Consider the following 15,007-nt stretch of genomic DNA (forward strand, 5'->3'; position numbering starts at 1 on the left):
CTTCGTAGCCGTGCGGTTAGCGGCGTCAGTCGTTTAGGCGTATTGTGCTACAGAGTGTGGGTTCGATTCCCGCCCCAGTCGGAGAAAACTTTTCGTCAAACGAAAAATTCTTTATTGGTCCACTGGTCGTTCCGTGTGTCCGTTGTCTAATGCAAGTTATGTTCAGTCTGTGCAGCCTATGGCTGAAGACGGTGTAAATTGTCTTTTTATAAAAGAAACCAAAAGACATATAACATACTAGTGGTCCCGGCAAACTTCGTCTTGCCATCAAGTAGGCTATTGAAAAATGCCATGAAACAAAATGACATATTCATTCGCTCCCGTGTAACCGAATCTTCCGAAAACATTCCTAAAATTTTTCTTAACACGAACACGTCGGAACCCTTAAATAAGACAACAGTATGAGAATTGTGCAAATCGGTTGCCCCGTTCTCAAGCCATTTCGTGACATACAAACACCACTCCATTTTTATTTATATAGATGAGACATATTGTAATCATTTTAATGCGGGTCCAAAGCAAAATCAAAGGCACGAATACAAATTAAGATCGAAAAGAGATCAACAGATATAAAAGTAGTACTGAAAAGTAGTGGTTTAGTAGCACTGTGAATAACTGTTTTATCACTTTTGGTTGTACCGAAACATCCATCAGCAAAAATAATGTTGAGCCATTCAGTGAACAAGGCTGGTAGCGAGTCACTTTTTAGTGACTTGGTCACTTTTTTGAGGCCAGTCACTTTAAAGTCTCTTTTTTGAAGCCATTTCAACTAAAGTCACTTTTTTCGTCAAAAAGTGACTTTTTTCAACTATTTTGAGCTCAATTTTCGGAAGAAAATTATGAATCGGTCTTTTTTTAATTTAGGCCAAGTTTTAAGTTGGAACAACTTCATGTCAGTATCAAAATATTGGTTCATGTTAAAAAAGCTTGGAATAAAGTTAATCATTCATAGAGTTCCACGTAATTTGTAATAATATCCAAATTATTATTAGTATGGTGTAAGTTCACTGTTATAAAACTAAATGTTCAAATGTTTATTATTCTTTTTAAATATCTCGTGAATTCTCATTTAATAGAAATGTTCATACCTTGTGATGGATAATTAGATGTTTATCTTCTATTGCCGAGCACTACGTTTTCAAATACGCATCCTAATCATTCTCTTTGTCTTCGAAATTCGTTTTATTTACCAAACCTCCCTGGTTCCTTTTTTTTTTAAATCTGTAATATAGATATTTTACACTAAAACGCAAAACAAAGAAGAATTATTTAATGCTCTATTTGAGAGTAAAAACTTATTCCTAGGACAGACTTTATTTGCAAACCAAACCAAAAATGGATTGATCTAAATGGATTCTAAAAACTACGTAAAAAAGACCTCGTGTTTTTCGACTATACATTTATCGCGAATTTATCGTTTTCATTGAATCGTTCATGAAATCATGTATGCTTTCTTCAAATAAATGTGGGGTGTCGGATCCTCTTCTTGACTTTTTTTTATTCACTTCGGCAGGGGGTTTTTGAAAGCCACAGAGTTGGGGGCCTTCCTTAGCCGAATGGTTAGAGTCCGCGGCTACAAAGCAAAGCCATGCTGAAGGTGTCTGGGATCAATTCCCGGTCGGTCCAGGATCTTTTCGTAATGGAAATTTCCTAGACTTCCCTGGGCATAGTGTATAATCGTACCTGCCACACGATAAAAGAATGCGAAAATGGCAACTTTGGCAAAGAATCTCTCAGTTAATAACTGTGGAAGTGCTCATAAGAACACTAAGCTGAGAAGCAGGCAATGTCCCAGTGAGGATGTATGCCAAGAAGAAGAAGAAGATGCGCGGTATTGGAGTATTTTTTATTACAATCGACCAACTATAACCCCACTTGACATTGAGTGAATCATTTAAGTGTCCAAGTAATTTTGATTGAATTTTTAGAAGCTTAGTGCTATTAACTACTTTAACAGCTTATATCAACCATTTGTTCTTCCTTAGTTGGCGTTTGCAGGATGCAGTTTTTAGCAGTATTTCAATCATATTCGATCTTCTATCATCATTTTTGATTTGAAATATTGATTAATGCCCATGTATAACATTTTCCGTAATCTTGATCTAGTTACATAAAATATTGACCTTATTAGGTAGAAGAGTTAGAGTATGGATAGAAAAGTGAAATGGCAAAAATTTTAATTTTACGAATGTTCCAAATGTTTATTAAAATTTGCAAAATAAAATATTTTGGTGATATAAAAGATAAAACATTTTGAAAAGATTGAAAATCTGCTAAAAAAAAGCAATATCTTGAAATTTTTGAAGTACAATAAAATTTCCAAATATGGTACTCAATTAGAACTATCAGCTGCAGAAGATCATATTGCATATTCCCTATCATATTGGATATTGATCGTAGAACAGTATATAAGATTTGAAATAAAGCTGATTACGGTTCGGGTCAATTTTAGTCACTTTTTTCGAGAATCGAAAGTCATTTTTTAGTCACTTATTTTTCAAATCTGGTCACTAAAATGACTTTTTTCGGTACCACTTTTTGCTACCAGCCCTGGCCATTCATTCATTCTCCATTTTTTCCATTTGTTTCAGTACGGTCGACAAAATATAGAACACGTTCGTAAGAGACAGTATGCCAACCTCAACACATCGGAGTGCGAGGAAGCTCCACCTGCAACAAAATCAACCGAACAATCAACTGAAAAACCGACCAGCCAAACAAAAGACAACTGTGTCGACAAGGTGGTCCCAAAACTCAACTCGAGCACAGCGACCAACGGAGATGCCAGCAAACCCTTGAAGAACGGAGACATTGCCAACGGTGGCAACTCGGTGATCAGTCGCGTCGAGTCGCTTATCCTGCTGCCGGATATGGATGGCGCCCGAAGCAAAAGCCGAGAGTCCAACTATGATGACGTAAGGTCACAGCAAACAATTATCAAATGGTAGTTTAATGAGTGTCTTTTTGTAGGATAACGATTCATTGGAATTCAATCTGACCAACTGTTTGGACTACGTCAAATCCGGCATGGAAGCGATCATCGAAGACGAGGTGACCAGTCGATTCGAAGCTGAGGAACTGAAAAACTGGAACCTTCTGACCAGAACGAACCGGCACTACGAGTTCATATCGTGGCGGCTGACGGTCATTTGGGTGATAGGTTTCTTCATTCGGTACGTCATCCTCATGCCGTGCAGGGTATTTATCTGTTTCGTCGGGGTAAGTGTTTTGAATTTATTACTCTTTTTCTTTATTTCCCACACTTCAACACTTTCTTACAATACTTGGTTTCAGTACTCCGATCAACGGAAAGAAGTTAATATGTTCTCTGTTGAAATTATTTTCCACCTTTTTCTAATGGAGTTCAAGTGAAATGTTCATAGAAGCCAAACGATCATTTTTACAGGGCGGCCACCAACTTAAGAATTTCTGGAAAATCTCGAAAATTCACCGTCACCGGGTAAATTTTGGAAATTTTCATACCAATCAAGCTATGAAGACGCAACAATCATAATTCATTCATTTTGTTCTTATTTCTTTATTCTTTTGACTCGTTCTTAGATTATTCATCAATAATTATATAATTGCCAGTATCAAAATTTTAAAGTTTTTTTTTAATCGGACAATAAGTTCGCTGATCCTATTTAGTTGTTTTATTTTTGGCAACTTTGTTCTCTTCGTCATGGCAGGGCTGGTAGTAGTTCTTTTTTAGAGACTTGGTCCCTATTTTAATGCAAGTCTCTAAAAAGTATATTTTTAATGGAAGGTATTTATTTCATCCAAACTTTTCTCCTTGTTCTGCTAGCAGTGAATCCTGATACTAAATACATGCTAAAGGCTCCAGAGAAACCTTTAGAAACTATAACGCGACTATTCAATAGATTATTCCCAAATTTCGTCTTCGATCACTTGAGGCAAGCATCAGAAATGTCTTATCGATTTCTGCAGAAATACTTTCAAACAATGCTTAGTGTAATTTCTTCAGAATTTCAAATTCTGAAGAAATTACACTAAGCATTCTTTGCAAGTATTATAGATTGAATTTCCTGCAGTAATTACCTTAGGTATCACTTTGAATATTTTTATTGTTATCCAAAGACTATCGTTTCATTTCCTTCGGGTACTCCCCAACTAAGATTCCTACAAGGTTTCATCAGAGAAAATCCACAAAGATTTATTGGATTGATGTTTCTCTTCATTATGCACAATTAGAACTAAAATACTTGTTTTGAATAGTCTCCGTTTTCGTGAAATAGTCCATTAGACATATTTTGCCATTCCATATTAATTATCATCGATTTTTGTGCATATATATATTGAGTATCGAATCTTTCTGCGTTTCGATTATTCATCGAACTAACTTTTCACGCAATTCCAGTAAATAAATGTTGTCACTACTATGGTATTACTTCTACTCAGATTGCTCTAACTTTAAACATTAGTTTTCAAGTTGAGCATTTTATCCGTCGTCTATGACACTTACGTTAAAATAAAAACATAACAAACTTGCTATAAGACAGAAATTTGTCGTCTGAAAAAAAAACTGCCTTAAAGACCGACATTCTAGCTTTTGAGGATCTTGAGATAGTAACTTTTCTTCAAAAATTCGGCAGCGCCGTTAAACGAGCAAACTTCAAATCAGCTTAAACCCAATCAGGCAGATTTCAACCATCCAAAATTATTTGTCGAAAGTCTAACCTTCAAGCTTATCATTTTCTTGAATTAGAGGAGTTCATTGACATTCAAGCTCTTTAAGACTCAAGGTACAGATGATTGTAGATTTTTTTTATAGCGCTATGAATTTTCAATTACGTGTTTCATTGACATATAACCCTTGATCTTCTGAACAACTTTGACGAAGATATCAACCTTCTAATTCACCAAAGTCTTGAGATATAGTAAATTGAAGGACATTTGTTACTAGCACCACCTAGCGGATAAATTCCCAATTAGGTTTGTTACTGTGCGATAACCTTTGATCTGCTTAACAACTTTGCCAAAGACACCAACCTACTAGCACATCAAGGTCTTGTAATATCCGTCGAATGGATGATTTGGCCAATTTTGGTACCCCTAGACAATCCGGAATAACTCCGGAACCTTTTGGACCATAAACATGAAAGCTCGAAAAATGACAAATTTTGAATTATCATTCATTTATTCGTGAACTTTATGAGAAAACAGAAATCATTCGGATAAAGTGTATTGAGCTAAAAATTGTAAGAAATCATGCAAAAATCCTAAGATTCCATAATATTTCTAGCACTTTCATCGACTTTTCCTTAAGGTGGCCGAACTGCCCCACTTTCCCCTATGTTGGCTGGATAAAGGTTAATACTAAAGCAATACACTAAGGTCTTTTTTTACACAATTCCCCGTGCCGTGCAAAAAAATCCGCGCAGAAAAAACCGTGCTAATTCTAGAATCTGTGTAAAAATCAACCGTGTTAATTCTGGAATCCGTGGAAAAAGTACCGTGTTAATTCTAAAATCCGTGTAAATAAGAAAATAAACCGTGTTAATTCCGAAATCCGTGTAAATAAGTAAAAATAATTTCGTGATAATTTCGAATTCCGTAAAAAAAAGTACCGTGTAAATTCCAAAAGGCGTGTAAAAAAAGCCGTGTAAAAATAAAACGTGCTAAAAAAAAACCGTGTAAAAAAAACTTTAGTGTATTTTCAATAACCATACCCACAATGTAGCTCTAAGATTTTTTTATGATTTCTGAAAAGAAAACCTTCACATTTTCCGTAGAGACATTTTTAGAAGAACTCCTGGATGAAAGCCGGAAAAAAATCTTTGAAGATTTCCAAAAGAGAACATCTTAAAATAGGAGGCATCTTTGTAGAAGTTATTTGTTGAATATTAGAAGGTGTTCTAAATTGGAATCCTGGAGGATGCTTTTATTGATTCCAGTTTAGGTCCCTTTTTCATGCAAGAGGTCCCTAAGTTCCTATTTCACGCCTTGTCATGATGGTTTTCTAAAACCTCTCTAAAACTTTCATGAAGAAGAGAAAACTTCTGAAAATACACAAGTCTTCCTACAATATGGTAAACGACTAAATATGTTTTAAGCGTAGTGTTGTGGCAATTTAAGTCGTTAAACACATCTAATGTCAGCGTTGTTTTTGACGTTTGTATACAAACAATATTGAAATCCTAATTGACGAATAAGAGTGAGGGTAAATTTTTCGAAATATATATTGAAAACTCAAAATTGTCGTTCGCCAGACATCTAATTGTTATGAAAATGTAGGAAAAATGATTTCTACTGGAATATGGCGGCATCCACAAATTACGTAACGCTTGGAGGGGAGAGGGGTAAGCTCGAGCGTTAAGACTCATACAAAATTGAAAAAAAACATACAAAAAGCGTTACGGAGAGGGGGAAGGGGGTCGAAAATTTCAAATTTACCTTACTGTATAAAAATTCATATCGGTAGAGTCATCTTAAAAACCGCAAAATTACAAAACGATGTTTTTTTCAGGATTTTTCAATGCCAGGGTGGCACCATAATATAAATTCTTGATACTCAAAAACGCCTTCATCAATTTGCTACATTCTTTCACAAAAGACTGATTCACATGATCAAACGATTACGAAGCTACATAATTTTGAAACTTCGATGTCGGCAGCCATAGTACTGGTTAATTAGAGGGGTTACTTTTGAAAACAGATTGTGTAATATTCAAAAACTGTAGTTACTGATATAAGTGATGACGATCATATACATATACAGAAATGGCGAAAAACAAACTTTCACATCTTCAAAAACACACTGAGCAATTCTCGCTGAAATCAGGCCGCCATCGGCACCCATCGTTAAAATTCCAATTTCATGTCATTGATCGCTAGTTTTCGATAAAACTTAAGGGTGGTCCTTTCTGTTTTCGCAAATTGGTAGACCCCTCGTACGCCAGCTAGCTGAACATTTTGCGAAAAAGCCCATTTTTTGATAAATCTTGGCTATTTCTTCACGTCTATATGTCTCATATTTCCCTTGGAACACATACCAAACTTAGTGGCATCGTATAAAGAAAGGATATAGCTATTTAAAGTTAAAAAAATCTTGGCGGCCATTTTGAATTTTGTTAGAAAAATCGATTTTTCACCATAAGCGCACCGCTCGTTTTGAATTCTGAGGTCACCATCAGAAAGCTGAGGAAAAATTGCGTAAGATAGGCTATAAAAACCAGGTGGGCAATGGTATTTACCCTATGAAATGAACGATTTTCTAAATCACGTTCTACGATTTTGACGTATATGGCGAGTGCAATCAATGCAAACATTATTTTTTGCACAACAAACAAACAAGTTTTCAATTGTTGATGGTTTATTCGATTCAGATGAAGAGAAGAAATATTATTTGAGTGAAAAAATCTGGCGGCCATCTTGGATTTTGACGCCATCTTGGTTTTAGGTTGTAGATTGAGTTTTCACCTTGTTAGCACTCAACATTGTCTGGTTTTCTACATATTCTGGGTCTACGTAAACATTGATCAAGAGATCTGTAGAGTGCAATTCGAAAGCCCAAGCATGCGGTTTTGTTTTTTGTTTTTGTGGAACCGCTCATTCCACCTCCGAAGCACCTGCTTCGAACCGTACAGCGATTTGTTAAGTTTGCTGACTATCTTTCCCCTCTCAAATCATGGCGATTGCTTCATAAAAACAGTTTCCTTTAAGTTACCGTTCAAAAATACAGCTCGTGCGTCCATGTTGTGTAGATGCAATTCCTCTGAACAGCTGATACTTTTTCAGCTGTGTCAGTTCGAAATCAACTGATTTTCTTTGATTCGAAATCGTGAGATGAATTAGTAACAATCATCAACGACGCGTACAAATTTCAATGACGGCCTACTTCGCCTTAATGCTTATGCTAATGCTAATTAACAAGATTTTTAGCCCCAAGGCTAGTTCATCTCGGGACCAACGGCTTTACATTCGCTTCGAAGGAAGTCGTCACTATAACCTTTTTTTGTCATAAGTGACTATTTCGAGGATGGGATTGGATCCCAGGTCCTTGGCGTGAGAGGCAGGTGTTCTAACCACTACACCAGGTCCGTCCCCTACCTTTAAGTTGGGATTTTCTTTCTTTACGATATATTCAAATTTGGGTTATCTAATTTAATCTAAACGCTTGCACAGCCAATATTGAAAAGCATTCTGGAAATACCTAAATTTATTCAGGTATTTTCTAGTCAGTATTAATATTTGCAGAATATCAAAGATATGATGCCTAGGGCTGAAAATCTCCTTAATAAAGCTATAATAATAATAATAAAGATATGATGCAAATATTAAAATGGTCAGGCCCACTGTGCAGACTTTGGGGTTAAAGACGATTGAAAAAATCATGACGATTAGGTTATTTACGCATGAATAAACTGATAGGCGAAAAATTTTCAATGTTAAGAAAGAAGAACCGGGGACAACCGTACAAAACGTTTCGATTCAGGATTATAGGTAAAATCGTGGGAGTGGCGTTGCTAAGAAAGTTAATGCACACTCCATTGTTGTTCTCCTGGGATGGGACATAGGCATTTCTCCCTCATGTCCTGGCTCTAGAGCCTCGGTTCAAGCCCCTTTGCTCGCTCTCTGAAACGAGATGAACTCTAATTTTGTCCCTTTCCGCCATACAAAACCGAAACTGTTTCACACATATTTAAAAATATATAAAAATAAAATAGGAATACCAAGATTATGAATATGGTTTGACTCATCAAAAATGAGACCATGTGTTCTGCCCATACTCGCAAAACGGTCCCATATTATATGGGATTTAATATATAAATGGGACTGTTATGCGAGTATGGGCAGTGTTCAATTTGTATAAAAATGATAATATAAAGTATTAAAAACGATCTCACCAGATTTCAGTAAGGGGTCGTCCATAAATGACGTAGCTTTTTAGGGGGGAGGGGGGTCTTTACGGATTTGTGATGATGTGTGACGAGGGGGAGGGAGGGGTCCTAGCTAGTGGACGTAGCATTTTGAATCATGTCGGTAAAAAGAGAGGCGCAGAAAAGAATGGCATATAATTATTTTTTATCAAACTTTATTTTTGTTTGACTTATAAACTTAGGTTATAAAATGATGATTAAGCTTCAAAACATTCACATGACAAGATTGAAAAAAAAATCTAAGAAATTTAAGATTTTCTTGACAAATGCAATCAAACAGATTTTTCAGGGATTTAAATAGTTATGTAAATATTATATTATATTCGTGTCTAATTTGATAAATTTATGAATAAACAAAATCAAAGAATAAATTAATTAAAAATCAAATATATTGTACCCAAACTCAACAATAACGAGCTTCATCAATCCAATAAATTATTTTTCACATTTTCTATAGTAAACTTGTTTGTCTTGTTAACAACAGCAAAGGTAATTCAATTTAGCCTATATGAAACTGTACACCAAAATTATGTTACAGGAAATATGTTTATTTGAAACTGTTTTCTAAATTACTTTCGAGCGCTACAATATATCAAACTGTTAGATTAGATTATCCCTACATTTTAGTCAGTAAATAATATCAAATTTTGTATTGAACTCCTGAATTCCAATTTTTTGTTTCAACCCAATCGCTGAGGAAAACTAATAAAAAATATATAGAGGGGGGGGGACTTGATATGCTACGTATTTTCCAAGGGGGAGTATCAGCATTTGTGACAAAATGCTACGAGGGGGGAGGGGGGTGTAAAATTTCAGTGAAAAAATGCTACGTCATTTATGGACAGCCCCTAATGCACCAACGTTTGATGTTTTTGTACTTCAGGATCGTGGATCCGCTGTTACCGCCAATGATCGCAAGTTACGTTTGAGGCAATCGTCGGGAGTTTTTCGGTAGTCCACTGGTCGAGCAAGGCAGGGATAACTTAGAATTGAGTGACCAAACATGTTCCACACTATCCGTACCATTGGTCATCTTGCTTCCTCGCATGATAACTCTTGGCCCGTTTCGCTTCACGAGACGAGTAGGTATGAGCGTGCGATAGTGTGCGAAAGGTATTTATCCCGATCGCTCTCGATCGGTGGTCAGCCAGCTGTTGGAAATTTGTTATGTGAAATCAGATAGGTAGAAGTAAATATACCGTCGCGAGTACTACACCTCGTCCGCGTTTCAATAAAAGTTGTTTCTGTTCGCGCAATAAATCTGTTTGGTTAAACGTAGTCCGTCGCGAGTTTTTAATAAGTGTCCGAAAACTGTGTGAATTTGACGCGCGAACATTTGGTCCTTCGAACCGGATCGCTATCCCGGTGAAGGTTTTCGGACACCGGTGCGTTGGACATTTTACGTGACGAATAGTGATGGACGATTACACTATTGTGCTGGTGACTGGTGAATAGTGTCACCAGTTTCGACGCGGGTTTGCGCCATCGTGAAAGAACTTTGCGCGCAGTCGCACAGTGGTTCGAAGTAGAACAAATTTACGCGGACTTTTTCTTCGAGTGAAGTGGACGAACTGTATAGGAGCGGCCGACGGTGTTTACCCGGTCAAGTGCATCCAGGACGGAAACGACGACGAGGACGACGAATTGGAATTACTGCGAAAGGACGGATACGATCAAGAACTAATTGGATTAAGGGAGTAGTTTGCATGATATGTGGTGGCGTATTGCATGAAGCGCCGTTCCCAAACTCTGTGGTTATGCTGGAAATAAATGATTCATAAATGCATGTGAGTCCATCTTCATTTTAAGAGCAGTAGCCCTGGTGTCCGCCCAACAAAGTCTTGTTTGGTCTCGGTTTCGCTGGAATTTGTCGGTTTGCTGTTTTTTCCTGGTTGATCCCCCTGCTGCTGTCGAATTTGGGTTGTAAGTCTGTCGCTCCGGGTCGCGTTGGGTGGTTCGTCGAGTCGATCGCATCAAGTGCAAGTGCAGTGTAGTGGAGTGGCGCAAATTTCTTCAACTGTGCTGTGGAGTGACTTTGTATTTTTCGATTGAGCAGCTTGCTGTTTAATCGGTGGTGGAAGTGCCAGTGAAGTGAGTTGAAATGCCAGATCTCCGTTCATTGAATAAGCTGGAGCATCAGCTGCGGAAGTCGCTCGAAGGAATCGATAATTTCGTGAAGAGTTTCGACGTCAAGCGAGATGTACGACAGGTGAACGTTCGCTTGGAGGCACTGGAGAAGATCTACAGCCAATTCGTGGAGGTGCGAATGAAGATCGAGCTGCTTTTAGAGGACGCTTTGGAGGATGGCGATGGCGACGAGGAAACGCTAATGCAGGAGAACGATAGGGTGCGCCAAGAATTTGAAAACAGTTATTACGCGCTGAAGGCAGAGCTGATGGCCTTCCAATCGCTTGGGACCAGCGCTTCGAGAAATTCCACGCTTCAAGCAGCCGAAACGCAAGCGGTGACTCAATTTGCGAAGGTGAAACTTCCCGAAATAAAGCTGCCGTCGTTTGGTGGAAAGATTCACGAATGGGTGCCATACCGTGACAGCTTCCGGAGTCTAATCCACGACAACACTCTACTCTCCGATGTGGACAAGTTCACCTATTTGAGGTCATCGTTGTCCGGTGATGCGCTGCAGGAAATTAATTCAATTGATTTGTCTGCAGCCAATTACACGGTAGCATGGAAAGCGTTAGAAAGTCGCTACGAGAATAAGAAGTTGATCGTCAAAGCGCATCTCGACGCACTTTTCACCGTGGAAGCGCTCAAGAAGGAAAGCTACGAGGGGCTCAACCAGTTGATAGGCGACTTCGAGAAGAACCTGCAGATGTTGGAGAAGATCGGGGAGAAACCATCAGACTGGAGCACCATTCTGGCTTACATGGTGTGTTCCAGATTGGACATGGCAACCCTACGCCACTGGGAAACCCATCACAACAGCAAGGACGTAGCGAAGTATTCGGCACTGATGGAGTTTTTGAAGGGTCACTGCTCCGTCCTACAATCGATTGCTCCGTCGAAAGCTATAAGTTTCGTGCAACAGCGACAGTTTCGTCCAGCGGTGTGTCATACCACCTTCAAGTTCGCCCCGAAGTGCCACTTCTGCAGTGAGCCGCGTCATTCCGTGTTTCAATGCGTAAAATTCCAGCGGATGAGTATTCCAGAGAGGATTGAGGCTGCAAACAGGAACAAGCTCTGTCGGAATTGTTTGTATCCTGGTCATTTCGCCAGAACCTGCGAGAAAGGGGCGTGTCGACAGTGTCATCAGAAGCATCACACACTGCTGCACACTGAACAGCCTAGATCCTCCGTTCCACCCACGCAGTCAAGACCCCCGACAGTCAACCAACAATCTAGACAGCCACAATCCAAGCCGCCAACACCGAACCAACAGACTCGGACCGCTAACACTGCCAACACCCAAGACTCACACACTCAGCCAGCCACAGAACACGCCACCACAAGCCAAACACATGTAGCTCTCCCAATTACACCGACACAAAACATCATTCTTTCGACCGCGCTAGTCAGCATTCAAGATCGCTACGGCAAGTCCGTTCCAGCACGAGCACTGCTGGACTCATGTTCGCAACATTGTCTCATGACAAAGAATTTCGCTAGCAAGCTCAAGCTAGACGAAACGCCAGTCTATCTGTCGATTCAAGGCATTGGATCGTCGCAAGCAGTGTCAACAAGGCTGGTCACTGCCGTAGTGGGTCCGAGATCGCCGAATATTTCATCATTCGCCGAAGAGATGTCCTTCCATGTGCTTCCGAAGCTGACCGTGTCGCTGCCTACCGTCAGTATCAATACCGCTGCGTGGAATCTGCCGAATTCAATGCTTCTTGCGGATCCCAATTTCTTCGAGATGGGACCGATAGACGTCATCATCGGAGCAGAATTTTACATGGAGCTGCTGAAGGAGGAAAGGCGGAGAGCAACCGACGACGGCCCAACTCTTCAAGACACCGTATTCGGATGGATTGTTTCCGGTCGTATTCCAGAGGGTCCAGCGGCATCGTACTCCCTTGTTCACGTCTGCTCAACGGCGGAAATTCAAGACCAGCTTTCGCGGTTCGGGGAAGTAGAGACTTGCCAGTCAGCCAGCACGCTATCCGTCGAGGAGTCAGCATGTGAGGAGTTCTTCGACAGGACGACATACAGAAACGACGAAGGGAGGTACGTGGTCACGCTGCCGAAGAACGAGAGGTTAATCCAGCAGCTAGGCGATTCTCGGTCGACAGCAATCAAGCGTTTCTTGGGGGTAGAGCGACGATTCGCCATGAATCCAGAACTGAAGAAGCAGTACGCAGAGTTCATGCGCGAGTATCTGGCTATGGGCCATATGAGAGAGGTTTCCGAGGAAGACACGAGCGTTCCGTCGTATTACTTGCCTCATCATGCTGTTCTGAAGCCGGACAGCACGACGACGAAGCTGCGTGTCGTATTCGACGCATCCTGCAAAACGTCCACCGGAGTTTCGTTGAATGATGCCCTAATGGTAGGCCCCGTCGTTCAGGACATGATAGTGGACATCACACTACGATTCCGTACCCACCGATTTGCCCTCGTAGGAGACGTCGCAAAAATGTACCGTATGGTACTCATGAATGCAGCAGACCACCAGCTGCAAAGAATCGTTTGGAGAGACAGTCCCTCGGAATCAATTCGTACTTTCGCACTCACCACAGTCACCTACGGTACAGCGTCCGCCCCCTACTTAGCCACGAAGTGTCTGCAGCGTCTGTCAGAGGAAGGTGAAGAGTCGCATCCTGCTGCTGCTAAGGTCCTCAAGAAGGACTTTTACGTCGATGACATGCTGTCTGGCGTAGACGACATCGAAGAAGGGAAGCGCCTTGTCAGTCAGATGAATGATCTGCTTCAATCGGCAGGATTCTCCTTGCGAAAGTGGAATTCTAACAGCAAGGAATTGCTGTCAGCGGTGCCGGAGGGTTTGAGAGACGAACGATCGATTCTAGAACTGGATTCATCGAGTGCCGCAGTCAAAACGTTAGGTTTAACCTGGGAGCCTAGCACGGATTGCTTCCGATTCAGTTCGCCAGCGTGGAATGAGTCCACAGCGATAACAAAGCGTTGTGTTCTTTCGGATGCGTCTCGTTTGTTCGACCCGTTAGGACTGGTAGGTCCAGTTATCATCCAAGCGAAGATCTTCCTGCAGGACCTCTGGAAGCACGACTGCGAGTGGGACGAACCGCTCAGCCCGCAGTTAGAAGACCAGTGGCGTGAATATAGACGGAATTTGACCGGCTTAGACGGAATCGCTGTTCCCCGATGGGTTGGAACGAGTCGCAGTACCGAAGCGGTAGAACTCCACGGCTTCTGCGACGCTTCGAACAAGGCGTATGGCGCATGCGTGTACGTCCGCGCCGTAGCTGCAGATGGGAGTGTAATGGTTCACCTGCTAACCTCCAAATCACGAGTAGCTCCGCTCGAGAATTTGAAGAAAAACAAGAAGTCACTATCCATCCCTCGGCTAGAGTTGTCGTCGGCACTACTTCTAGCACACTTGTACGAGAAAGTCGCCAAGAACATCACCGTTGCCACCAAATGTCGTTTCTGGACCGACTCGACCATCGTCGTATGCTGGCTTTCATCGTCGCCTTCGAGGTGGAAGCAGTTCGTGGCAAATCGCGTCTCCGAAATCCAGCACATTACAAAGGGTAGTGTATGGAATCACGTCGCCGGTGAAGACAACCCTGCGGATATCATTTCTCGAGGCATGAGTCCAGCGCAGCTTCAGTACGAGTCTCGTTGGTTTCACGGGCCGAAATGGTTGATGTCGGACGAACATTACTGGCCCAGTTCGGCGCAAATCAACGAGAGCGAGTTCGCTAAGGCAGACCTGGAGGAAAAGTCCATCGTTGCGGCCCTCCCGGCTGTTGCCCCAAGTGAGATATTCGGTCTTCGCTCGTCGCTAGTAGATCTAGTTCGACTGACCGTTTACATTCGACGATTCAAATGGAATACGTCACCGGCGAATCGATCATGTAGGAAAGTAGGCAGCATCACTTCACAGGAATATGAAGAAGCGATTAGGGAGCTGGTAAAGCTGTCTCAGCGGGAGAGTTTCCCACAAGAAT

General features: G+C 40.9%; 1 protein-coding gene across 1 annotated transcript in view; it reads left to right on the forward strand.

Moving 5' to 3' along the window:
- LOC5577359 (glycerol-3-phosphate acyltransferase 3) overlaps positions 1-15,007 on the forward strand; it is a 49,905-nt gene that overhangs the window by 21,680 nt on the left and 13,218 nt on the right. Inside the window, 2 exon segments of the mRNA XM_021856537.1 lie at positions 2,592-2,915; positions 2,971-3,219. Of these exon segments, the coding sequence (XP_021712229.1) occupies positions 2,592-2,915; positions 2,971-3,219 (573 nt within the window).

Source organism: Aedes aegypti, unplaced genomic scaffold (genome assembly GCF_002204515.2).
Source record: "Aedes aegypti strain LVP_AGWG unplaced genomic scaffold, AaegL5.0 Primary Assembly AGWG_AaegL5_hic_scaff_1760_PBJ_arrow, whole genome shotgun sequence".
NCBI classification, from domain to species: domain Eukaryota; kingdom Metazoa; phylum Arthropoda; class Insecta; order Diptera; family Culicidae; genus Aedes; species Aedes aegypti.